Raw genomic sequence first — 25,912 nt, forward strand, 5'->3', positions numbered from 1 at the left:
ATACAGAAATGGCACACATAACTGAGACTGCGCCTTTTAGTACGGTGCGCCTTATGGTCGTGAAAATACGGTATTCAGTTTTACTTTGCTCCATGTTTTTGTTAGGAATCCAGTTTGTGTGGGTTGTGTTTTTGTGTTTTCTCCCTCCACCACCAGGTGGCGTCTGGTTCTCGTTGGCCCTTTCACACACCTTCGGATGGTTGCCTCATTATCTGAGGACTCTTAAGCTGCTGACTGCCACTACCTCGACTCCAGAGTGTTTGCCAGTTTTGGGTACTCTAGCCAAGCTAAATTTTGCTGAGTAAAACTGAGTTTATGTCTCCCTGAGTCTTAACCTTGTTTTTTTGTCTTTGCCTCTCGGCAGGAAGTCATCCTGCAAACTGGATGTTTGGACCTTCTCCCCCTGGAAGGATCGTCTTGAGCTTCATACTGAGCAGGGGATTCAAACTGGAGGTTCGGACCCTCTTCGCCCCAAAAGGATTGTTGAGCTCCACAAGAACCGTTCAAGTACCACAGGAAATCTAAGTGGCAGTCAGCTCCTCCGCTCCTCATGGAACCTACTAAATCTGCGTAAACCCTGTCCGCCCTCCAACGAGCCAACGAATTTCTGGAACAAACCACACCGACTGGATTCTGGGAAGGACATCTTTTCTGGAAACGTGAGTTCAGTTGCTGTTTCAACGTTTTGCAAATCGAAGCTCAAATTTCCCACTGAGCCTGAACTAATCACAGAACTTCCCCTTTCACTTTTCAGTCCCGGTTCACCAGCGTTCAGAGCAACGCTGGACCCATCTCAACTTGTTTTCAATAAACCTGTTACTTTCCCTTGGTTTCTCTGAGTGGTTTCCTGCATGTGGGTCAGATCACTGAAAAAGATCATGACAGTTTTCTAGTTTTAGTAGTTTAATTCTTATTTTGTTGTGTTTTCTGGTTATTTTCAGTTTCCAGGTTTTTATTTGTTACCCACTGCTGCCCTCTTGTGTTCTCCTTTTTCCCTAGCTCCTTTCCTGTTCTGCTCTGTTCACACCTGCTCGCAATCTGCTCGTTAGTCCTCCCTTTTTTTCAGTCTCCCATAAATATTCTTTCTGTGCAGTTCTTCAATGCTGGTTCCTCGTCTAACTTTCTCCAACTCAGTCCTCCTCGTGATTGTTTCCCCCCCAGATGTCTCCTTGGTTTCTGGTTTGTTTGACTTTGTTTTCATGTTTGATTTTTTTGGATTTTTGGATTCCTGCCTCAGTTGTTTATTAACTCTTCATTAAATCCACAAGAAACTCACCTCATCCTCCCTGCCTCTGCATTTGGGTCCACAAAACTCAACTCCTGACAATGAGATGTGTAGTATCTTATTTGCTAGAGTCCTGCTTTGAACAGGTTTCTGCTCTGGAAGAGCTGAGACGTTATACCCAGTGGTGGAAAGTAACTAAGTACATTTACTTGATTACTGTACTTAAGAACGGTTTTTTATAACTTTCACTCCAGTATATTCCAAAGCAAAATATTGTACTTTCTACTTCGATCCATTTCTAGGAAGTTACTTGTTCCTTTTGGCTCAGCTCAGCTATTTAATCATAATTTAATTCTTTCTTGAAATGCAGTTTCAACACGAACGATAACAGCCCTTTAGGACTGAATTTGGACACCACTATTTTAGACATTAGCGTTCCACAAATGTGAGAAAGATATCATTTGTAGTTTATAATTGTATTAAGGCGTTAGTTGGTTCCGTGGTACCAAGCTGTAGTTTCTTTTTGGTAATACACAGTAAAATTCAGAGTCAAATTGTCAATGTCAGAATCTGTTAACCCTATAAGAGTCATTTCAACAACAGTGAGTGTAAAATGCCTCATTGTGTATTGCAGGGTTGGTGAAAACATTCAGAGTTGAAATCGGTTTGGTAAGGACCCATGATAGTGTAATCCGTTCAGTTTTTAAAAGTTCACTGTTTGAGGTTATGGTGAATAATACTCTGAAAAGCTCCGCCCTCATGCTACAAACAGTCTAAAATTTTCTCTGCACCATTTTTCTGCTTCTCCTCTCTAGAAAACCACGGTAAGTGCCTTGATTTTAAATTTTTTCTCAGAATTTCATCTGGAATAAGTCCGAAATCTTTGTTGAAATAACTGGGTTTACAATATATTTGTTTATAAATACATTTTAAATGTCCTTTTTCTGTAAATTTATGAAATGATTTCATAAATGAAATCATTTCATAAATTTACAGAAAAAGGACGAGCTGGTAGCTATACACTGCAATCTATTCTGACAAATCCAAATGTATGTGAAATGTTTTCATCTGAGCATATTTCAAAGATTGGTTTGTATTTAGATTTAAAAGATGATCTAAATATGAAAAATCATCTTTTTTTCCAAGGAGAAAAATGCAAATGTTTTTTTTTTATAATTCTATGCCAAGTTTTTATTGGCATTTTGTTGATGTGCTGAAATTAATAAATTGACAAGACATGGATATACTGATGGTCGTTTTTCCTTAAATTCTTATTTAAGTTTTGGCTGTTCACCTTGAGATAAATAAAATTGTACTGTAACAGTCAGTTTCAACGCTGAGCCAGGTTACATATGGTCCTGCCCTGTACAGTGTTAAACTCACACTATCTCGGTGTCAGAATTCTAGAGTTAATTCTACTCCATTTAGTGCTGATTTTTTACAAGTGTTAAACTAAGTTAACAATTGTCATTGATTTGAATCTATAACTAAATTTGACTCCTATTAGAGTAAAATTAACTCAGAAATCCTGACACTGTGATTGGTGTAAGTTTTACACTGTACAGGGCAGGACCATATGTAACCTGGCTCAGTGTTGAAATTGACTCTTTAAGTGTTACTTTAACACCATTGATTTTACTGTGTAGATTCAACCTTAAAACTCTATTCCACAGTAAAAGTATGAGAATAATCAAGACTATCCTGTTTTATTTTTGGCTTGTTTTTGAATAACCAATAAAGATTTAAAAAAATAGCTGTCCTTGTTTTGCTTTTTTTTTTTGGCCTTTTTAAGCTGCAGTTCTTTACAGCTGGTGTAGAATTCTAAGCAGAGTGGTTCTAAATATCAATACCGTTTCTGAAAATTACAAACTTCTTTAAAATTAATCTCATAATTATACAGAAACATACTATTAGAACATGTAAATTGTTTACTTTTTTGGATACTGACATACTTCAAAATGTATGTACTTTTGAATTAAGTATTTTCAAAAGTGAGTACATTAATACTTTAACTTGAGTAGATGTTAGACTGAGTAACTTATGGGTATCAATGTGAGTATCAGTACTTTTACTCAATCTTCACTCACTTTTACTGTTGAGTACTTCGTTCACCACTGGTTATACCTTTCAGACATTACATTTTGATCACATTAAAATATGCACGTTTTGCACAATGGAATGTTTTGTGATACAGTATATATTCCTGTAACTTTTTGTCTATTAAATATTTAAATTTCTACAAACATTATTAACATAATGGTATATATCTAACGATTAATATCCATAAATAAGACATGTTAATAAATGTCACAAGAATATGAACAAAACTGACTTAAATTTTATCTATTTATCACGTCTGTCCTTCTCACTCTATATAATTGACCAAATCTGTAACTTTAAGAGCTTTCTGGATGCTGTTTTGATATGATTATTTAAAGGTATAGTGGAGGTATGTTCTTTTTCCAGGTGAATCATCAAAATAAGTGGTCCTCCTAACTGTCAATCAATCTGGTGATTTGTCTATGTAAGGCCGTCCTTCGTACTCATCCCCTGTTAGCTATCTTTTTCTGCGCTTGCTCACTTTCAGGCCTATAGCTGTGGTGAGCTACGCTGTAAGACAGTCATTGAAGCTCACCTTTCTCACCGCGGGTTCTTTGAAAATGGCCGAGGGTCGTAAGAGTGGAAAACATCTTCTTTTGTATAGTAAGCTTGTATGAGTGATGCAAACAGCAACTCTTAAACAAAGCGTGCGCGAGGAGAAATGGGCTTGTGCACGCTCTCACACACATTTAATAGGCCTTCCTGCATGTGCATTTTTTTTAAGTGGAGGGGGCGTGTCTTTTAAAAAATTAGGGAAAATCCCCCACTATACCCTCTAAACTAAATTCTCTTTTACAATCAGTACTGGATGCTTGAAATATAGCACAAATATCCACAAACTGTGAGATCTCCTTTGGCTCCTCACATCTAAGTTCTACAGCCATCTTTTCTGAGAATGTGCCAACTGACCCCGTTTATGTTTCTGCTTCATGTACATGAATTTAGCACAAAAAAGAAAAGAAAGAAAAGTCACACGGAGAATCACACTTGATAAAAGATAGATTTTCTAATGTGCTGAGATCATTTTGCTGATGACTCACAAACTGTCTGTCTGAAGGTTTTAAGCTCAGGGCAGCTAAGATGTGCTAACCTGTGAAGCCGCCATCGGCGATGTTGAACATGAAGCGCGGCCGCTCAGCCTGAGGCTTCCCATTACCCTTCGTCGTCGGCTCTTCCTTTGCTACTTTGATCCCGGCGTCCTTCTCACCTTTGACCTCTTCTGTTGTGAACAATAAACAGCTATTTAGAGAAACTCCTTCCTTCCGTACTTTCTAATTGTTGGACATCGGTGAGCACCTCTCTTCAGGTCAGACGCCTCGGTTTTATCTCTGGCTTCTGCTGCTTCTGTAGTCGTTCGCGTTTCGTCCCGCTTTTCTTTCTCCTTTTCCTCCCTCTCTCCCTCTGCAAACAGACACCGTCTTAGTCACATGGTTTTTCTTTCTGCGTTGGTCTGTCTTGTTTTGTGTGTTACCTGGTTTCTTTTCTGTAACTGCAGCTTCTTGTTTTGCCTCCTCCTTACTATCCTCCTGGGATTTCTTCTCCTCTGGTGCAGCAGCTGAAGGCTCTGTTGACTCTCTCCTATCCTCCTCCTTGGTGTTGCTCTCGTCTGTCTTCTGTGACGTGTCTTTTGTTCTGGATGAAAGCTACCGAAAAGATCGACAATATTATTTTTTATTCGTTATTTTAGAAGCTGTACATTAGCGATTAATGGTTGTAAGTAGATGGGATTATTGATTAATGCATGTTCTACAACATCAGGCATCCCCAACCTCGGTCCTCAAGGCCCGCTGTCCTGCAGGTTTTAGAGGTTTCCTTGCTCCAGCACAGCTGATTTTAATTGAAAGCTGATTAACAGGCTTTTGGTCTACTGCAATCATTATAATCAGCTGTGCTAAAGCAGGGAAACCTCTAAAACCTGCAGGACAGCGGGCCTTGAGGACTGAGGTTGGGGATGCCTGTTCTACCTCACCTCTTTAAAGTATTACATTCTATTTCAATAACACCACAAACTGAATTGGGATTTTGAGTCCCAGACCAACAAAAAATGTCATAAATGTGTCGATCAGTATGTTAGAGAACAACTTTTGCTGTTACACCTGGAAGTTTTTTAGATCTTTCCTGTAAAGCTCTGATCTGCATTTCCATTGGGTTTTTCCTCCCTACTGCATGATGCAGCAACCACCATGTTTCATAATATGAATGACATTTAGGTTTACTTCCTCATCACATGTATATTTTTTTAATTTGTTATTTTTCTGACCTGTTTCCTCATCCCCACATGTTTGCCGTGCCTCCTTCATGACCTGTGCAAATTGTAAACAGAAGCTCTTCCCTTTATCAGTCTGTTAATCTTTGCTCCTCTTCCATAAAGGCGTGATTTTTGGAGTACACTGATAATATTTGCCATGTCAATAGATTACTCCAGCTAAGCTGAGGATTTCTTTCTTCAGCTTAAGCATATTTTGGTAGTTATGTAGCTGTGTCCTGTTCTTTGGTCTTCATGGAGATATTTGCAAGCTGATGTTCTCTAAAAAGCCTCAACAGAACAAACAACATATACTCTTTTCCTTCCACTTTACAAATATAAACTACTTTGTGTTTTTTTTTTCTGTCAATGCAACTAAAAACAAACTGAATTTTGGGTTTGTAACCTGCAAAAAAGGTAAAATTCTTGTACTATGTCTCATGTTATAGTATGTAGTTTAAATAGTCGATATTTGAGTGTTAAAGAACCAAAGTGCAGTTTGTGATGTAGCACTTTAGCTTTACGTTTACCTTTTCTGACACTAGCCTATAGTTAGATTTAAGGGCATCTGCTTTAGTTGCTTTAATGGAGGAAGACAGCGGAAACGTTTCCTGCGATTGTGGGATGAGCTGCAGCTGACATATTTGGGTTTTGATGACTTTGTTTTACCTCTTCAGTGTCGCCACTTTTGTTCCCATCCACCTCTTTCTGTTGCTCCTTAACTTTCTCCTTTTCCAAGGACTCTGCCTCCCCCTTTTCCTTCTCCTCCTCCTTTTCCCCCTCCTTTCCGTTCTTTTCCAGCTTCTCTGAAGGAGCTGGGGTCGCTGTGTGTGTTTAAATAAAGAAATATGCACAATAAGTCCAAAACTAGCTTGCTTGCAGGTGTTCTTTAGTCTGCAGCGCCCCCTGCTGGACTTACAGTAAATTAAAGGGGTTACCTGGTTTGGACGTGCATGGGGTGTTGTTGAAACTGGCGTCGGGTGTGGGAGTAGCGGTTTTTGCAGCGGGGGAGGAACCACGGGAGGAGGATTTGTCAATGCTGACCTCAGGTTTGAGCTCCGGGAGGCTCCACCGTCCGTTTATGTGCTCAAACTCTTGGATCTGAACGCATAAAGCCAAAAAACTAAGCAGAGTTTGAACAAAATAAAAAATAAAAACCTTGCACGTGGGTAGTTTTGCTACTACGGCTCATCTAAACACGCCGGCATAATGCCATGGGGAGTTGGCAGCGTATTCGGTATTCCCTTTGGCGCAGGCAGCAGATCAGAACGGCCTGCAGGTTTAAACAGGTTGGACTGAAAACTCACTCGAAGATGTTTAAAAGAAACTAAATAAACTTGGACGATCAACGTGCAGAAATCAAAAACAGCAATCTGAAAGCTTTGCAAGGAATCTCTAAGTGATATTAGAGATTAGAGTCACACACACACCAACCCAAAACAACTGTAGTAAATGACATAATGCAATAAAATAGCTGTAATCCAATACTACCAGCTATTATTTGACTGTAGAACAAAACCAAGTTTAGTTCAAGTTCTTCTCAGCCTAAGGAGGTCTGCTTCAGATTATTGATTTATTGCTTTTAAAGACGTCTTTAGTATTTTTCAGGTCTCTAAAACTTCTTGATGAGCAGCTCTAGTCTGTTGTTAGTGATCAGAAAAGGCTTTGTTCCTTTGGGCAGAGTTAGACTAAACACGGTCCCGCTGTGTTGCACGAGGATTAGGAAACACAAGAGGAAGAAAAAAGGAAAGACTAAATAGTCTGTAGGGTTTGTCAGCCTGTTTAGAACTACGTGTTCTTTCAGAGAAACTATTTTCACTGCTTTGGTGTTGTTTTTTGGCATCATCGACATAACCAGCTGAAGGAAAGGAGTAGAGTCTAAAAGCCGTGATTAGAAGTCTATAAACTCTATAAACTGTGTTGCTCTCCTTATGTTTGGCCTGTTTTAGATCCCCTTCATTGTCTGACCTTCTTCTTGACGAGCGACATGACGCCAATACGCGTCAGGACGAGCTGCCGGCACAGGCCTTCCCTCGGGACGCCATCTGCGAATGTCTCGGCCCCGTCGGCCACCGGCTCGCACAGGTGGCGCATAAAGAGAGACACGTAAGCCCTGGTGAGGATAAAAATGAGACAGATTTATTTAAACAATATCAATCAGTCAAAAAAATAACATTTATTTCATCCTTGCTGTTTCTTTTTCGGGATTTTCTTTTTTTTTTTTTTTTTTTTACTCACTTGAATTCCTTTTCAGTTTTTCCCCTGAGGTCCCTAACGAGCCACTGAGATGAGAAAGCGTCCTGAGACGGCATACCCCAACGCATCACCGCATTCAGGAAAGCTTTGCGCTGCCGTGTGTTAAATCCCAGAACCTAAGGGGGGAATATGAAGCATTTCAGCTTTCTATAACGGAAACCAGTAAAGCTAAAACAATAAAATAAAAAAAAATAAAAAAGTGGAAATGACCCAAAACGCATCTAAATTTCACTTTTCAACTTTTTGAACTACAAACTTCATTTATTTCTACACAGACTGGATGAATATAACAACACAAAGTAGGAGAAAATTGTCCCATCAAAGTAAAGGAATTCATACGTTTTACTTTCTACATAAAAAGAATCAGAAAAATATGTTTTAAGCCCAATTAGCCCAGGAAACAAAAAATATTAAAAAATATTTTCACCAATTTGGGCACTAAGAGACACTTCTAAGTGTTTGGATGACGATATGCTTTAGTGCCATTTATATACACAGAATACTGTGTAGAACAATGTTTCTCTCATTTTTATGGTTGCAACAGTCGACATAAAGAGGAGCTACAAGCTAAAACCTGACAGGCATTGACCTTAAAGATTACCTCACTCCAATGCGTTAAAATATAGTTCTGCTATAATGAAAGGCAGCTATAGACATGTAAACTAACATTTAATTGCAGTCGCCATGTTTAAACCCATAGTGGGCAGCACTGAGGAGGTTTTTATGGCACATTCTGCAGAAGTATACAATTTTAAATACAAAAAGTCAACATCAAGTAGCCCCCTTAATATCTAACTCATGTGGTTTATATGCAAAAATAAGTTGATTCAGGTTTTTGTTTATTTGTCAAGAAATCCTGTTTTCAGTTTACCAATGGATACATAAAAGATGATGCTGTGATCAAATGAGCAGAAAACATAAACCACATACAACTCATTAAAGCTATAACACACGGTGGAGGCCGCATCATGGTGAGGAGATATTTTTAGGGAATTCAGAAAGAATTAAGGGGAAAAGGGGCGGGGCTATATGCAGGGTGAAAATTATTAACTAACTACTGTTAATACTAACTTCAACTTAGAGCTGTATTACATATCAATCAAACACCGGCACACTATTAGTCGCTGACTTATCAGCATTTGGTGGTAGTTGTAAAGAAAAACACAGCGTTCAAAAAAACTCAACGCCATGGCACAAAAATGCTTTGTTAGGAACAAAGGATGTATTAAAATGGTCTATTTAAAGTCCAGAGATCTGAGGAAGGACTTTGAAACTGTCCAGATGTGCACAGATGCTCTCCATTCAAACTAAAAAACATCTGGCAAACATTTCAGTCTGCAAAGCTGGGAGAGAAACTACGGAAGAGGATTAGGGCCACTGAATAAAAAAAAGTTAACTGATTTTAAAATTTTATTTCAGTTTTATATGGGAAAAAAGTCAGAATTCTGACTACGTATTTTCTCAGAATTCTGACTTTTTTTTCTTTCAGAATTCTGACTTTAATCTCAGAATTTTGGATCTTAATGTAGATGGGTACCATGAAGGAAGAGATGTGGGAGCACTCAGCTTCACTGACAAAGATGTGAGTTGTTTGAGAGGGCCAGTGACACATTGGTGGAAAATGACGGAATTAGGCATCTTTTTACGTGCCTGAGGGGTCCCCTCATTAATGAAGGAGCAGAAGGTCATTAAAACAGGAGAGCTAGTCTCTAAAACAAATATGGCTATGGCCTGATGCTAACATGTTTGTTATCTATCAGAATTCTGAGAAAAAAAGTCAGAATTCTGAGATTAAAGTCAGAATTTTGAGAAGAAAAAAGTCAGAATTCCGAGATTAAAGTCAGAATTTTGAGAAGAAAAAAGGCAGAATTCTGAGATTAAAGTCAGAATTTTGAGAAGAAAAAAGGCAGAATTCTGAGATTAAAGTCAGAATTTTGAGAAGAAAAAAGGCAGAATTCTGAGATTAAAGTCAGAATTTTGAGAAGAAAAAAGGCAGAATTCTGAGATTAAAGTCAGAATTTTGAGAAGAAAAAAGGCAGAATTCTGAGATTAAAGTCAGAATTTTGAGAAGAAAAAAGGCAGAATTCTGACTTTTTTTTTCCTATGTTAAACTGAATTAAAAAAAAAAAAAAAATCAGTTAACTTTTTTTTTTTTTTGCAGTGGCCCTAATCCTCTTCCATAGAGAAATCCCCAGAAGACGGGGCAATAAACACAATCACACTCCACACTTTTTAGATTAGCATTCATAAAAACTAAACTAAAAATACAACTTACATTCTTTTGCAATTATTGCATTGATTCCAAACTAAAAAGATTAATCAATACCATTTACAGTTGTATTCTACTGTAGCAAAATCTGTGAAAGTTATTTTTCTCTCTACAAGATGATCCAAGCAAATGTTATTTTAAATCAACGAAGGGCTTTCCTACGGGAGGTTCATTAATTTGGTCTTAGCAAAATAAACTTTGCTAGAAACCTAATAAAACAACACTGATACCATGATGACTGGGAAGAAGCATAACTTCGCTATAACTGGATTTACTGAACTCTTATTCAGTAAGCTTATCAAAATAAGCTTTATATTCATTTCTAAAGCAATCATGATCAGACAGGTTAATTCATGCTGAAACGGCACACAGACCTCAAGGTTTCCTCCCACTCTGGCCAGAAGAGGAGGCAGCGGTTTATCCTTCTCATTCCTCAGCTGACGACGCGACTGTCTCCGACCTGCGCATGAGAGCAGCCGACAGAAAAAGCCACAGAGGAATAATAGCTTTGATGAGAATTCATCCAGATGATGTTATCCCAAGATTTAACTCCAGTGGATGTCAAGGAATAAAAAAAAGAAACAGTTTGGATTCGCTTGCAGCCATTTTTTTTTCTCCCTCTCGTATCTCAGTTGTAGGATAATGGTTGGAGTTCTTGGCAGTCTAACTCATGCAGTTCTGCCAGAAAAGCCTAACAGCTAAAGCAAAGTTAAACTGTGATGAAACACAGACCTCAGTACAGCTGATATCTCTTTCTTATCTCTCCTCACCTTCTGGCCGATCGTCGAAGTCCTCGTCTTCCTCCTCGGAGCCCACCGAATATTCGGACTGGTTATCTGAAATGTCAGCATGCCACTCTGAAACAGCACATGGTGCTTTGTCAATAGGCCAGGCCCATTCCCCTCCACTATTTACACTATTTTAGATTTATTCTTTCAATCTTCCAGATCAGGATTTCTTTCATAAACACAAAGCTTATAATCTGAGCAGTTTCTCTGAGCGTCCAAAGAGGCTCATTACCTTGGTCTTCCTGCGCGGCGTCGTTGTAGTTGACAGGCTTGCGGTTCCTCTTCCCTTTGCCCAGTTTGCTGGCCAGGTCCTCCTGCTGCTGCTCGTAGTGATGCCGCAGCAGCTTCTCCCAGTAATCCGGATCCACGTTCTCCTCCTGTTTGATGATCTCACGCTCGATCTCCTCGATCTGCACGCAGGTTGGAGAGGAAAAATTATGCCAACTTACTGGAATATCGTATTGTGTGCAGGAGAAGGTATCCTGCTTACAATATGATACTTTAAATGGTGTTTTATCTTATCAGATCTGAGAGAAAATCCCACTTTTCTTCACAAGTTTTTATTAAGGTCGTCTCCAAAGTGGACAAAGACCGCCGCTCTGCCAGACTATTAATCGTCCACCTGAACAGTGACTCTAAATACACAAGCAAAGCTATAATAGAAAGGCTAAACCTGAGACTCTATCACAAGACTTGACTAATGTTTCCAGAAAGGTTTAAATTGTGTTTTTTGTTTTATTTTCAATTCTATTTTAGTTTTAATTTGTTTTCAGTATTCGTTAGTTGGTTCAGGTTAGTTTTCATTGGGTTCAGGTATAGTTTTAGTCTTTAATATAACTAGACTTACATGGCAAGACGGAAAAGAAACAACAAAAATTTTTTTTTGTAGTTTTGCCAATATTAACATTGAATAAAATCCAGAAAGGACAGACCTGCCATCTCCTGGCATAATGCAGTACAACAACGACAAATTGAAAACAGCAACTGGAAAATAGACAAAAATGAAAACTAAACTGTTTTAGCTTCAAATTTGATTGGTTTTCATTTGTTTTTTAAACTCTTATTAGTTAGTTTGTTTAGTTTAGTTTTCTTTTTGTTTATTTTTTTTTTTTGCAAGCTCTAGTTTCTATTTTTATTTCAGTTAAAAAGAAAAATTTTGATTCCAGTTTTTGCCCTTTTGCTGGTTTTAGTTAAAAGTTAAAGTGGAAGATGATCTTTTTCCGGGTGGATCATCTAAATAAGTGGTACATGCTGGTGATGTGTTTACGTAACGCCCTCGTAATGCTTGTCCCCATTTTCACTTGCCGGTGGTGAGTTTGACATAGTGGAAAAATTACAAATCTTTTTTTGTAAAGTAATCTTGCATGAGTGATGCAAACAGCAACTATTACACAGCATGTATGAGGAGAAATGGGCTTGTGGATCCTCTCGAACACGTTTAATTTAGGCTGAAGAAACTAAAGAACAATTTTCCCCCCTTGTAACCAGTGTGTTTTTTGTTTTAAAGCAATCATTCATTTTATGAACTAGAGATCGACCCATACAGGTGTGATGGTCACAAGGTCAGTAACCCCACACACAACCACTTTTTCATAAGTTTTAATACACAGTAGCATAATTGTTTATTTTGAAAATATTGAAGACATTAGTTCCAATTGTAGTGCGTACATTTGGTTAACTTTTGTATATTTAATTTTTTCAAATGCTCAATATATTTTGTGCTTTCTTTTCTGGTGTTCTGGGAGTGCCGTCAACAGGGAGAATGTGGCTGACATGATCATGGAGTGATTGGGTGATACCATCTGGAGTCCCACTATGGGGGAAGACCATGGACTCAACATTTTAAATATGTTGCATAATTTCTTCTTCTTGCTTTTGTGATTTGCTCATTTTGTTAATTTGTTTAATGGTTGTCATTTAAGTTCAATCCTTAAGCTAACTGTTTAGTTATTTTTGTTAAATTGGTGTAGATGTTCTCCCTTCCTTGTCCTCAATGTGTCAGTCTGGTCTGATCAGCCAGTATTTAAGTCCCCTTTGTTTGCTGTGTGTCAGGTCAGGTTTGTTTGTTCAGTTAGTTTGAGGTTTAAAATGTTTGAGCTTGATATTTTTTGCCCTTAGTTAGTCTGTTCACTTGACCTCTTTTAAGGGCCCTGAAATCTTTGTTTGGATTATTGTTACTTTGGGGAAATAAAACCCAGTTTTCTTGACAATCACCACTTTGTCCTCATGCTTGGCTGGCTCGGTCCCTCACACAGGTTATAATAAAGCTGAGTATTATGACATCAGTCTAACCCATCCCCAATATGTGCTGCCGATTTTTGGGGCCAATTTTTGCAGCCAATATTGGTTTATCTGTCTCCATTTATATGATACAAATGACACCATGATAAATGAAACTAAACATTCACAATGAAGAGCAAATGGAGGAGCAGTGATCGGCTTTGTTTGATCTTAAAGCAAGGCTTTAAATGCACTAATGAATCATTGATTGCATGCTCATATTGGCTGATGATAATACATCAGTCCATCTCTAGAACAAGCTATATATCGGTGGCTTTCAGCACAGCTCTGACAGGAGCTCCATCAGTTTGATCCCCGTTTCCATCTCACCTTGTCCTCCTCTCGGACCATGTACTGGGCAACCTTAAAGGAGCTCAGGTACTCGTTCATGTTCTGGACGTCCGTGTCGTCTGTGGCGTCCTGGCTGCGGTCCAGCAGCCTCTCGATGGCAGCGCTATCGTAATGAATGACGCTGCCCTCATCCTCAACTTTGTCTCCAGCGTTGTTCTTCATGCCTGATGAAGGAAGAGTTGGAAAGGCTTTTACAAACCTGTTCATGTGAATGAGAGCTTTTGATTTGTTCCTACATTTCCTCACCTTCTCCTTCGTCCTTGAAAAGCTCCTCCGTCCCAAACTTGAGGATATCATCCAGCTCCTGCTTGGTCATGGAGCCGGCCTTGGATCCCAGACCCGGCCGCACCACCAGATGGGTCAGCATCATCTTCCTCTTGGCTACCTGAGTGATGCGCTCCTCAACGCTGGCTCGCGTCACAAAGCGGTAGATCATCACCTTGTTGGCTTGCCCGATGCGATGAGCTCTGCTGAACGCCTGCAGGGGAACGGCTCGCTTTCAGAGACGCAAACAGAGCCGAAGCTGGAGAAAAAAGGTTGCTTTTAAACTGAAGCGCACCTGTATGTCGTTGTGGGGGTTCCAGTCGGAGTCGAAGATGATGACGGTGTCAGCAGTGGCCAGGTTTATGCCTAAGCCTCCGGCTCGGGTGGAGAGCAAGAAGCAAAACTGGCAAGCCCCAGGAGCTGCAGAGCGTTAAAGGGAGGAGAGAAGGCAGAGGAATACTGAATGGATCGAATTAACTAAGGGGTTAACCTCACAAAAGGTGTGAAGACTTAAACTGTCACAGAATCACTAAAGTTTTTTATTTTGCTATTACAGCTTAAAGTAAATATGGGCATTTATCATTAATTAGATAGATTTCACATCTGATTTAAATGATGAATCCAATGAATATTTATTTTTTTCTCCTTTGTCTTTTTTTTTTTTTTTTTTCATCGGAGGTTTGGCGTATTTAAAGAATATGATTAAATTGGGTAATTTTGGGATATTTAGTGATATAAATTATGCTTCTTCATGTAATTGTTTTGCTGAAGGAGCCTATTTTAAATTCATATAAAGGGTTTATACGGGAATGATTGACTCTAATTTAATGCTTTTTAATGCTCTTTTAATGCTCTTAGAAATAATTTTAATGCCATCAACAAATACCCATGACTCTGATCCTTCATCTTAACTTTCGGCAGGCTGCAGTTCCTCAATTTCTAGCCACTTTTGTTGAAATTAGCATTTTCCCATTCTCTAGCCTTTTCTCCAGAGCGAGCTTCTTTTCCGAACATATGGCTTTACGATCAACCGAAGCAGTTCTGCAAATATATATACTGTATTGTTTAGTAAAGTACGTTTTTTTTTTTTTTTAAATAAAGCATTTTAAATGCCAAGATCATCGCATTTAATGAATTTTAATGCCAAATCAGGCCTTAAATTAAAAAAATAATTATGTAATGACTTTTAATGATTTTTAATGACCCGCGGAAACACTGATATAGTTCTCAACAAATCATGTTTTTTTTTTATTTAAATGAAAAAAAATATAAAAATAAACAAAAAAACAAATTTTTTATTCATAATGAAGGAACTTAGCAGGTCTTCTCTTATAAGCATCTTGGTTCAGTTTGATGTTGGTATAATTGCCTCACATTAAAAGACAAGAACCATCTGAGTCGTGTTGTTAAAATCTGTCCTAAAATCAGGAGTGAACCAGATGCACTTTTTTTTTTTGTAAAGACCAAACTGCAGAAAACGCTGTGATCCTCTCTTCACCTGGACGTCCCAGACTGTAAAACAAACCTGTGTGCAAATCTTTTATTCCAGAAAACTATCTGCAGTAGGTCTGCTTTGAAGCTGTGTTGTATTTGTTTATTATTTTTACGATTGATCACCAAGCTCCTCGTCGTATTATTTCATACTTTATGTTCCTCCCCACCCCAACCCCCCTGATAATTTATGTTTGCCTTCTTCGCAGCTCAAACAAATTGTGGGAATTAATAAGCTGATCTAAGTCATACAGTGACCTAAGAAAGAGTGAAGAAGGAATGATAGTTTTTTTCATCCTCACTTTTATGTTTATTCTGATTCTACCACCAAATATAATAAGATTTTCAGTCCATATCTCCCTGGTCTAAAGTTTTGTTAATGTAAATTAACCGGATCATACAGTAACGCAGCTCTGTCCCTCCCTTTTATTGTTAAAGATGCACTTCTTTCACCATGTAAAACTAATCTATTACTATTTTTTTGCTTTTGACTGAAAAACTAAAGAAGAGTTAATAAATACTGTAATTAATCCAACAGTCTGGAAACTATTATAACTATTTATAACTAAACACCCCATATCACCTTGTTATACGAACAAGTTGGGAAAAAGGGGATTATTTCCTGCAAAACTTGCATCATTTAAAATCAACCAACTTTTTCTGTGCTATCGCTATGTATTCAAATATATGTATTAATCTATGTATTAAAATCTAAATAATGTAATATTGTTGTTTTTTTTTTATATTTATTTTATATTTATTTTTCTCTTTTAACCCATTAAAGGGCACCCAGGGAAAATCAAAATTTCAAGACAATAGTGTTATTGGAATCCAGGACAAGACCTCATTACCTTTTTAACATTAAAAAAATTTGGATACTTTGATGGCAAAAATTAATGTCGATTTATAACAAGAAACGCCAACTTTCCCAAATATATTGCTTCTGTAAGAAATTCATGAAAAATTGAAAAATTCATGAAGAAACACATTTTTTTTGGTACAACATAACCTTAGAGGCATTAATGCTGATACTGGCACTTACATTTTTTAGTTTATAAACTTAAATATAATTGTTAACTAGGCTTATTAACTTTTTAACTTTTCAGTTAGGTTTTTACCTTTTTTTAATATTTTTATTTTTTTTTAACTCTTTTTTCCAACTCAGTTTACAGAAGGTAATATATCATTCAAGGGCTCATTAATTGGTCAAATGCCAAAATAAGCCATGTAGCAGGATCTTTGCTGTTGCCTGGATTTAGATCTTGTGCTTCTAGACCTCACTGAGGAACATCATATTTTGCATTTTTGCTTTAATGGGCAACATTTTAGGGAGTTTCACATTTAAGGAAGCAACCAGTAAGAAAAATAATTGTAGGATTAAATCTAGGATGGAGGTAACTTTCCCTTTAAGCAGTCCTCTCCATCAACCGTGTCTTAGTCAAGTTTTTCTCCTTTCAAACCTCAGAGATAAGATGCTAAACTACTGCAGTGCAGCGTGTAGCTCAGTGGTTCTCAAACTTTTTCTGTCATTCCCCACTTTGGACAAGGGGGAATTTTCAAGCCCCACCTGTCCCCATCGCCCCAACACAATGCTAATGAAATATGAAACAATCTTAAAATGTTCCAATTTTATTGAAGTAACAAGTAGTATCTAAATACAAACTATCTACATCAAATAACAGCAAGCTCAAAAATAAAGAAAATAAAAATGCAGCTGTGTCAAAATTTGTATCAAGCTCAAAGATAGAAAAAATTTAAGTGCCACTCTGCAATCTGTTAATAAAAGAAAAGAAGTGAAATCCATCTGGCAAGGCAGGTCTATTTATCCCTGCATTAGTGGCTGCAATGAGCCTGTTTTGCATTGCACAGTTTCTCAAAACGGTGTTGCAGCCTTGATACTGCCACTCTCAAGTCATGCTTTGTTTTCGGTGAAGCAACAGCTGAAAAGCCCATCTCACAGAGATATGATGTGGCAAAGGGAAGAAGAATGCACACAGCTCTCTGCCCGATGAGTGGATACTCCCTCTCCACTCCAAACCAGAAACATGAACATGTGGCTGTGTGAATCAAACGCCGTTATTTATTTAAGATAAAATATTTCAAATTCAGTTATTTATGATCAACCTGCGCCGTCAATCCCGGCGCATGTGCGCTTTATTTGCAGTCTGGACGCTAAAGTTAAACATGCTGTGTCCCTTACTGCAGCGCTGAGAGGGACTCCTGCGATAGCGGGGGAGAACGGGGTTGGGAGGGAGGAGGCGCCCCACGGCAGCACCTGCCGCTGGATGACAAGAAAAGGAACGATACGTGCTTTCCCGTAAGAGTCTCCAAAAGTCGCTAGATTTGTCGCTAGTCGCTTTTTTGAAAAAGAGTCGCTGGAGGGGTCTGAAATATAGCGACAAAGTCGCTGAGTTGGCAACACTGGGGCGAGAAAGTTTATTCCGTTACAAATAATATGCTGACGTCACGTCAATCATTATTTTGGCACTTCAGTTCCAGGTGAAATTTTTCTCATATCTAATGTTCTTTTAATTAGACTGCATGTAGGCTAGTAAGGATTACTTTGTGGGTTTGATTGGTCTAAAAAGCGGCAACATACAGCTATAAGGACAGTTTGCTCTCACACGTTCTACATTTATAGTCACACACACACACACACACACACACACACACCGGAACTTGGCGCGCCCCACCTGTCACGTCTCAATTCCCCACCAGTGGGTCGCGCCACACACTTTGAGAACCGCGGGTAGCTCATGTTTACCTTTATGAGCCAATCATATCAGAGTTGCCAGGACAACTAAAGCAGGATGTTCTGCTGCATTCAGTATTTGATGCTGACAAAAAAAGCAGGGGCTTGAAAAATTAAGGGAAGTAAGAGAAGCAGAGCTGAAATAGTCTCAACAAAGCCTCAGTAACCTTCAAAAGTATTAAAACACCAGGTGTCCTTATCACTTTCTGCTCCTTTAAATGAAGGATGCCTATCTGTAGCTAGTAGGAACATGCAGCTGGTATCTCTATATACTTGGTACGCTATGCAAAAACTGATCATTATGTTCATAAAGTTTTATCAAGCATAAAAAAAGATGAAACTGGATGTGATATAAAGTACAGTAAAATACTGTTTAACTCCCCTTTGAAGCATAATTGACAATAATATTTAAAACAACTGAATTTAATTTTTAGTTCTCTTTTCCAAACGCGGATCAATTTAACTACATCTTTTTATTATCTTTTTTTATTTTCCCCAGATTTATTCTTGACTTTATACAATTTAGACCCTGAGCGTCGGAAAATAGACTTTTATGGTTTCCTGAGAAGCATCAGGCATTCCTCTTAGTATGTGGTCTGATGTTGATCTGGCAGTATCCAGACTGATATGTGGAGTACTGAGTTGAGTTCTACGTTATAAATTGGGGACGGCTGCATTCAGTCTATCCATATAAAAGAGGGACATTTGGTACAATACTTCGAGCCGATTGGGTGACGTGCCAGCTGGTACCCGCCTTCCATAATACGCTTTCAGCCAATCGCTTTCATGCAACTTGATCGTCCATGAGAGTCACCAACGGAGACACAATGATAACAATAAGATTCGTCCGCAGCTTCTTGAGTGTTTTCACAACTAGCTGAGTAAGCTGATAAATGAAAGTTTTTTCCAAACCCTGTCAGAGGAAAAGCACAGACATCTTTCCCATCCACAAATGTACAAAGTGCTTCTCTTTGCTCCTTTTTTAAATGAGAAATTGTCACTATTCTAGCTAAGAAAGTATCATTGCAGTATCGACAGCCATGTTTGTTATGCCCCAGCAAGGCCCTTCTGACTGTCATCTTTCCTACATATCCCGACCCCAAAAACACTGCTGGCATGTCATTGGTCCGACTCGCTGGTTGTTACGAGAAGGACGTATTAGTGGGAGTCTTTCAAGATGGATTTTCTGTGAAACTTAAAAGTCAGATCTCTCAACAATCCAGCTTGCAGCGAACGGTTAAACTGATGGTGTTTATTATAAAAAAAAAAGCTTCACCTTCATTTCTACCTTTGTTTTATTTGATTGAAGATAAAATTTAAAAACAAAACTAAAATGGAAATGGTTTGATGATTCTGTGATGCAGTCTCTTTCAGAGAATTAATTTTATCTCCGGCTTTCATCAGGTTAATTTCTAATAGTTAATTCCTGGGCTTTCATGATAACTTTTGCAAAAATAACTAAACTTCTTGATTTTGCTTAATACATTCTGCACTGTTACTTATACATCTTTGTGTTTCAGCACCGACAGGAAACATAACAGTAAGTACCTGAGTCTGTTTATCGCACCAAAGCTGGCATCTGATTCGCTGAATGTAGCTAAAAATCTAAAAAAACTTCAACCAAACCAAACTTATTATGAATTATTTCACACTGCTTGCATATTGTTTAAAACGTGACTTGACCCAGTCGGCCTCGGCAGATGGCCGCTCACACTGAGTCTGGTTCTGCTGGAGGATTCTTCCTCTTAAAAGGGAGTATTTCCTCTCCACTGGCGCTACAAGCATGCTTAGTGAAAGGGATTGTATTTGAGTCAATGAGTCGATGCAATCAATTGGTTTTCCTTAGATACAAAACTTTGAATCAATTTGACTGTATGATCTGGTTGAACTGTAAAGTGCCTTGAGATGGCATGTTGTGAAATGGCGCTATAGAAATAAACTGAACTGAACTGAACTTGATAAACATTAATCATCATGGAGAAATTCATGATGAAGGACAGTGAAGTTAGGATATGATGTGGAGAAACAGTAAAGGGATATTTTACTTTATTCTAAATTATCTATACTGTATTATCTCTAATTCAGAATAAAAAAAAACAGCAATTAGCCCAAGAGTGGATAATCCTCTTAAATCTGAACGGATGTTTATTAAAACACTGCCTCTAAAACATGTATTTTAATTAGCTTTTTGGTATTAGAATCTCCTTAGATTGATTCCTGCTTGAAACGTGTAGGACTCAGAACACATTGTGATAAAAAAAAGACTAATTTGTGTTTACGAAATAATGTTTGGATCTCATCTTGTTTCCATCCTTATCCTACGATCACGCATGTCCTTGTAGACTGAATAGACATTTCCATCCCTACCGTGTGATGAAGACCCTCCAGTCTTACCATTGAATCTGTCTATGGCTTCTTGTCTCAGAGCGCCTGTGATGCCCCCGTCGATTCGCTCATATTTGTAACCCTCATAGTCCAGAAAATCTTCTAATAAATCCAGCATTTTAGTCATCTAAAAAAAACAAAGAAAATGTGATTCTCAAACAGTTTATTGTGTTTTTTCTTTATGTTTATCACCAGGTCTGTGTGTGTGCTACCTGTGAGAAGACCAGCACTCTGTGGCCTTGTTCTTTCAGCTTCCTCAGCATCTTCTGCAGCAGCGTCAGTTTCCCAGAAGCCTTTGTGAGGGCTGATCCCTCATACGCTCCGCTGGGGGTTTTCTGGGCTTCCTGCAGACACAAGTATGAAGTTATTATATGATTTTCAGATGTGATTTTGGAGCCAGACGGATAAAAATCATCATAAAAACACACAATCAATAATATAGAATATTATGTTTAGTTAAAAAAGGTAAGAAAAGAGAAACTAAATACCCACTGTTCTAATTCAACTTAGAAAGAAACAGTAACATATATAACCACCAGATGTCCCTGTGGAGCCATTAACAGGTTTATTAGTTATTTTAACAAGCAGCTTTAACCTTCTAGTTTCTAGGAGGGGTGAACAGCTCGGATTTAGCATAAATTCCTCTCATGTTTGTTTGTGTTTGTCTCTGCGCTCACCATGGAGGCGACGGGGAAGAGGTACGGGTGGTTGCAGCACTTCTTCAGGTCCATCATGATGTTGAGCAGAGACACCTGGTTTCCTCCTCCTTTGGAGTTCAAAGCCTCAAAGTTCTTGGTCAGAATCAGCTTGTAGTACTTCCTGTGTTTAAAAGCATGATGACAAGGCCATTAATTGGAAAATAATCACAGATGAGCGGGAAAAAAAACAAGCAAATGCCAAATGATTGGTATATTTTCCGTTTTAAAGTGGAATAGAAAAAAATAATAACCATCAATGTTAGTAAGGAAGGCTGCAGGGTGAGAGGACTTATTTTGTACTAAACTGCTTTCTATTTAAAAACATAAAAAAAATAAAGGATCCAGTTTCAATTAAATAATCCCCTTTGAGAACCTTCTTTTATTACAAAATAATAACAATATTTTGTTTGTTTTTACTGAAAAATATCTTTAAAATAGTATTTTTATTTAACCCTTTATGACTAAAACACTGTTTGATGAGCAGATTGACACCTCAGTAGTTTAGCACCGATGCATCTATTTGCCTGGAGCCTATTTTCAGTAATTTACTTCAGGTTAGAAGATACCGCGCTACCATTTCTGCAGAAGTGCATACATGTTAAATGGATCCGACCTAGCAAACAATTAAAGCATTAATCAAGATAAAGGGAAATAAAAATAAAAAAAAACCTTGTCAGGTATGCGCACTACTAGAACAAGCAGAAGACTGTTTTGTGTTCTGTCCATAGGTTGCAGCATCATTACGTAAACAACATCCTCCACTATACCTTTAAAATACGCAAATAATAAGAAAAATAACTTGCATCAGAATATTTTACTTCAACTATATTTATTTGAACTTCTATATTTTTATTCATAGCCCAATTAAAAGCTTTTTTGTTTTGAAATGACTTCTAAGTCAACTTTGTAGAGATGCTTTGTTTAAAGTTATTTATTTGGTCAAATGTTTTGTCAATAAAGTTCTACACCGGAGATAAGAAAACTGAAACCTAAGATCCAGGGATTTAATTCAACCTCATTATATTCTTGTTGGGATATACCTATGAAAATAAGCGAGGTGTACAACGCTTCTGCACCTGTTGGGTCAACCGCGGTCAATAGCTTTGGCAACCCCAACCGCTGAAATATGTATGCTAGTACAGGCAGTGAACTGTGAAAGTTAAGTCTTACAGAAACTTGTTTAGAGGTTTTAAGCCTTAAGAGACGTACACAAATATGACAGGTGCGCTTTGTGGTATGTTTGGTTGTTATAAGCGTAAAGTATGGCAAAAAACACCATTGCAAGGCTCCAGAGTCCAACCAACCAGTCTAACTTGCACACATTTATTTTTATGTTCAATATCGTGAAACCACCCTGAATTCTAAAGTGGTTCATTTGTCCTTTTCACGCATTTATGTCTGCAATATCGCCCATCATGCCTGTCAAAATTCAACTGAATTATGTGTCAGAAGTTCTTGAAGTAGTGCTTTAGATCCCTTTACAGGGCAGTAATGATCACCTTTCATAATATTAACATTAAATCACAGGTAATTGACAGCACTTTTTATATTTTATGGGAATGGTTCAGTAAAACGTTGTTTTTACAGTATCTCCCTCCTTTTTCCTTTGTTAATACCAGCAGTAGTTTCTGTACTGATGCAGCATATAAAAGGGCAGCCAGTTTCTGTCTATTTTCAGTACACAATCCTGGTTGTAACAGGCAATCCATGGTGACTAAAAAAAATGCTACAAATCATCAGCTTTGCAGCAGCTGAAATGGTCCAGATCATAATCTCTTCATTGCATTCCAATAAAAGAAAAAATGTTTAAAATTCACTGGACTTTGTTTCTTGGTAGCCAAAACATTTGAAATACCCATAAAGCATGGAGCTGTCTGCAATGTGCAATTCACTTATTCCATTAGGCACTTTTGAAACTGTGCCGAAAACAGTCCGAGCACGGAATTGGACCATGCCATACGCAACTGAACCGTGCTAAATCTAGTACTAGTTCAACAGTAGCCCTCTTAAAACTGATCATTGCCGAGATCGGACTGAGTTTGGATCAGTTAACGGTGCAAAGCTCGGTTCCTTATGACTGTTTACACATCCTCGCCTTCTAGTGACGATCTACGGTACTACTTTGTGATCATGTTTTGTTCTGTCTAACATCGCCTGGATAGCGTCCTCCGCCCATTGTTTACAGTTCTTCTTCTTCTGTTTTGTGGCGGTTGGCAAGCAACTGGAAGCTGACTGTAAATAGGAGAGGACTCGATCTGCTCATGCGCTTTTTGTTATCTGCGAACCGTGCCGAGCCCTATTGATGAACTAGTACCAGTTTAGAGCTGTTCAGTTGGGTCTGATACTGTCTGGTTCAGTTTTTGCTTGCAATTTACACTCAACAGTTATCTCGGTTGCTGGGACCGATCTCGGCACAGTTTCAAAAAGGTAGTGTAAATGGGCTCCGCACGGGTCAGTGGTGGCTCGGTTCTCTGATAACAAAGAGCGCATAAGCAGACCGCATCATCTCCTATTTACAGTCAGCCGACTCATTTTGCAGGTTTTTGCCGTGTCTGCTTTGTAATTCACAGATCTTTTCACCCTGTCAGACTTCTTCTCCGCCTATTAACAATGAATGGCATCAAAAGAGCGTGGTGCTACCTGGGACGATGCTAAAACTGAGGCTCTCGATGAAAATTGGGTGGAGGACGCTATCCATGCGCATAAGTTCCTGAATGTTATGGGCGGCACCATTTTTGTTTGTGTGATTCCCGCCTTGAGAGCTGTAGTATGGTGGACGGCCAATAGTAGGCAAGCAACCATGCTAGTGATGTGTGAGTGGTTGTAAGAACCAAGCTTGGCATGGTTAAATGAACCAAGCTCTGTCCAAACTCAGATCATTTTCTAGGGGTAGTGTAAATGGGGCAATAATAAATCATGTAAATGTCTTGCCATAACCTCTAGTTATGTCTTATTCATCGTCCATCACCGTTGAATAAAAAAACCTATCCACTTTTGCATTAGTTTGGTGTGAAGTGTGTTGCACAATGACTGCTGCAACTGATTATTTTTCTAACCGATTAATCAGTCGATAATTTTTTCCATTAATTGGACCGCAAAAGGTTCCTTAAAGAACATTTTTTACGGAATTACACCAGGTGATACTAAATTTTTCCACTTAAGTAGTTCTTGGTAGCTCTAACTTGATTTTTCTGTCAGCTAAAGGCACATTTTAGAGCCTCTATACTCCAGTTAATGATTAATCGATTACTAAATTAGTTGAGGATTATTTCGACAATTTATTAATAATTGTTTCAGCCATAGTTGTATTACTTCTAAAAAGCTCATAAAAACCTGTGTACTCTGCTGTTATTGATATATCATTTATCTGACTGCTTGTACCTGTGAGCAACTTCAGTTCTGTAAATGCTTGGTGCTGTTACACCCCTTTGCATTTAATAAGTAAACTGGGTTTTCTGGCGCATACTTCTGCATGGGGCTCAGCTCCACTCTGACGATCAGCTCGGTCTTAGCGGGCATGTTCTTGAAGACGTCGGCCTTGAGTCTCCGTAGCATGTGAGGACCCAGGAGGTCGTGAAGTTTTTTGATCTGGTCCTCTTTGGAGATGTCGGCGAACTCTTCCAGGAAGCCCTCAAGGTTGCTGCATAGAGGAAACGCTTCACCGTGTAAAAGAGGCAATCATATCTCACTTTATGAAATGTCTGATAGGGAAAGAAATGAATGAACCCAAGAAGTCATACTTAAAGCGATTGGGTGTGAGGAAGTTGAGCAGATGGAACAACTCTTCCAGATTGTTCTGTAGAGGAGTTCCTGTCAGCAGCAGCTTGTAGTCAATTTTGTAGTCATTTAGACGCCTGAAAAACTACAAAAGACAAACATATGTCATTGTTTAGCAGTAAATGACAGAGGAAGAAACAATACTTCTTTATAACTTGTGGATTATTACAGACCACCCCTACAGGGACAAACTGAGGGCTGGTACCTTGGACTGGTTGTTCTTCAGGCGATGAGCCTCATCCACCACCAGACACGCCCAGTCGATGGACTTCAGTGCCGTTTGATCTATAGTCACCAACTCATAGGAGGTGAGAAGGACGTGAAATTTAATGGGAGCCTCGCGCTGCAGCAAGGGAAACAACAGAAGAAGAATGAACATCTGGTTCTCTGAAAGACGTCGCCGTTGTTAGGGGGTTTTTAACGCCTTCCCACCTTCAGCTTGAAGGCTTTCTTTCCTGCTTTGATGGAGTCATCGAATGTGAACTCATTCTCTCTGATGATAGCTCGGCTGTCTTTGTCTCCAGTGTACGTCACCACGTAAAAATCGGGAGCCCACATCTCAAACTCCCTCTCCCAGTTTATGATAGTGGAAAGGGGTGCACTGACCAGGAAAGGACCCTTAGTGTGGCCCTGAAGAAATACAGAACACGGCGTTAGTGTCCTACGGTACCACTAAAGTGCTAGGATAGCTGATCATCTGTACCTCTTTAAACAGCGAGTAGAGAAAGACGATTGTCTGGATGGTTTTGCCGAGGCCCATTTCATCTGCCAGGATGGTGTCTGTGCCCTGGGCCCAGGAGAACCGAAGCCAGTTGAGCCCCTCCAGCTGGTAGAGATGCAAGGTGCCGCCTGTCGCTGTCACAAAGTCAGGCTGCTCCTCATATTTGATGGTTGGCTGGAGCCGATAAAAACATTGAGTCAATTCAACAACAATATATAACCAAGTATTCATTTGGCTTTAAATCAGTCGGTGTGCCTCTTAATATTATTATAATCTGTTTATAAAAGGCTTGTTTGCATTAAGTGACAGC

At 38.7% G+C, this 25,912-nt stretch overlaps 1 protein-coding gene across 4 annotated transcripts in view; it reads right to left on the bottom strand.

Annotated features, from left to right (window-relative positions):
• The window catches only part of chd3 (chromodomain helicase DNA binding protein 3), a 67,296-nt gene that overhangs the window by 26,965 nt on the left and 14,419 nt on the right, over positions 1 to 25,912 (bottom strand). For 2 of the 4 annotated variants that reach the window (XM_038270400.1, XM_038270399.1), the window contains exons 14-34: positions 25,585 to 25,776; positions 25,314 to 25,511; positions 25,087 to 25,224; positions 24,845 to 24,966; positions 24,571 to 24,744; positions 21,084 to 21,225; positions 20,619 to 20,750; positions 20,416 to 20,533; positions 14,074 to 14,198; positions 13,761 to 13,992; positions 13,494 to 13,678; positions 11,116 to 11,293; positions 10,866 to 10,931; positions 10,470 to 10,555; positions 7,809 to 7,942; positions 7,539 to 7,683; positions 6,509 to 6,671; positions 6,240 to 6,394; positions 4,797 to 4,968; positions 4,622 to 4,726; positions 4,416 to 4,544 (exon numbers count right to left, since the gene is read on the bottom strand). In XM_038270400.1, coding sequence (XP_038126328.1) covers positions 4,416 to 4,544; positions 4,622 to 4,726; positions 4,797 to 4,968; positions 6,240 to 6,394; positions 6,509 to 6,671; positions 7,539 to 7,683; positions 7,809 to 7,942; positions 10,470 to 10,555; positions 10,866 to 10,931; positions 11,116 to 11,293; positions 13,494 to 13,678; positions 13,761 to 13,992; positions 14,074 to 14,198; positions 20,416 to 20,533; positions 20,619 to 20,750; positions 21,084 to 21,225; positions 24,571 to 24,744; positions 24,845 to 24,966; positions 25,087 to 25,224; positions 25,314 to 25,511; positions 25,585 to 25,776 — 3,091 coding nt within the window. Of the gene's footprint in view, positions 1 to 4,415; positions 4,545 to 4,621; positions 4,727 to 4,796; positions 4,969 to 6,239; positions 6,395 to 6,508; positions 6,672 to 7,538; positions 7,684 to 7,808; positions 7,943 to 10,469; positions 10,556 to 10,865; positions 10,953 to 11,115; positions 11,294 to 13,493; positions 13,679 to 13,760; positions 13,993 to 14,073; positions 14,199 to 20,415; positions 20,534 to 20,618; positions 20,751 to 21,083; positions 21,226 to 24,570; positions 24,745 to 24,844; positions 24,967 to 25,086; positions 25,225 to 25,313; positions 25,512 to 25,584; positions 25,777 to 25,912 lie in introns of all 4 variants that reach the window. The other 2 variants (XM_038270397.1, XM_038270396.1) reach the window with 1 other exon arrangement.

Source organism: Cyprinodon tularosa, unplaced genomic scaffold (assembly GCF_016077235.1).
Source record: "Cyprinodon tularosa strain WSP-4 unplaced genomic scaffold, ASM1607723v1 ctg76, whole genome shotgun sequence".
Classification (NCBI taxonomy): domain Eukaryota; kingdom Metazoa; phylum Chordata; class Actinopteri; order Cyprinodontiformes; family Cyprinodontidae; genus Cyprinodon; species Cyprinodon tularosa.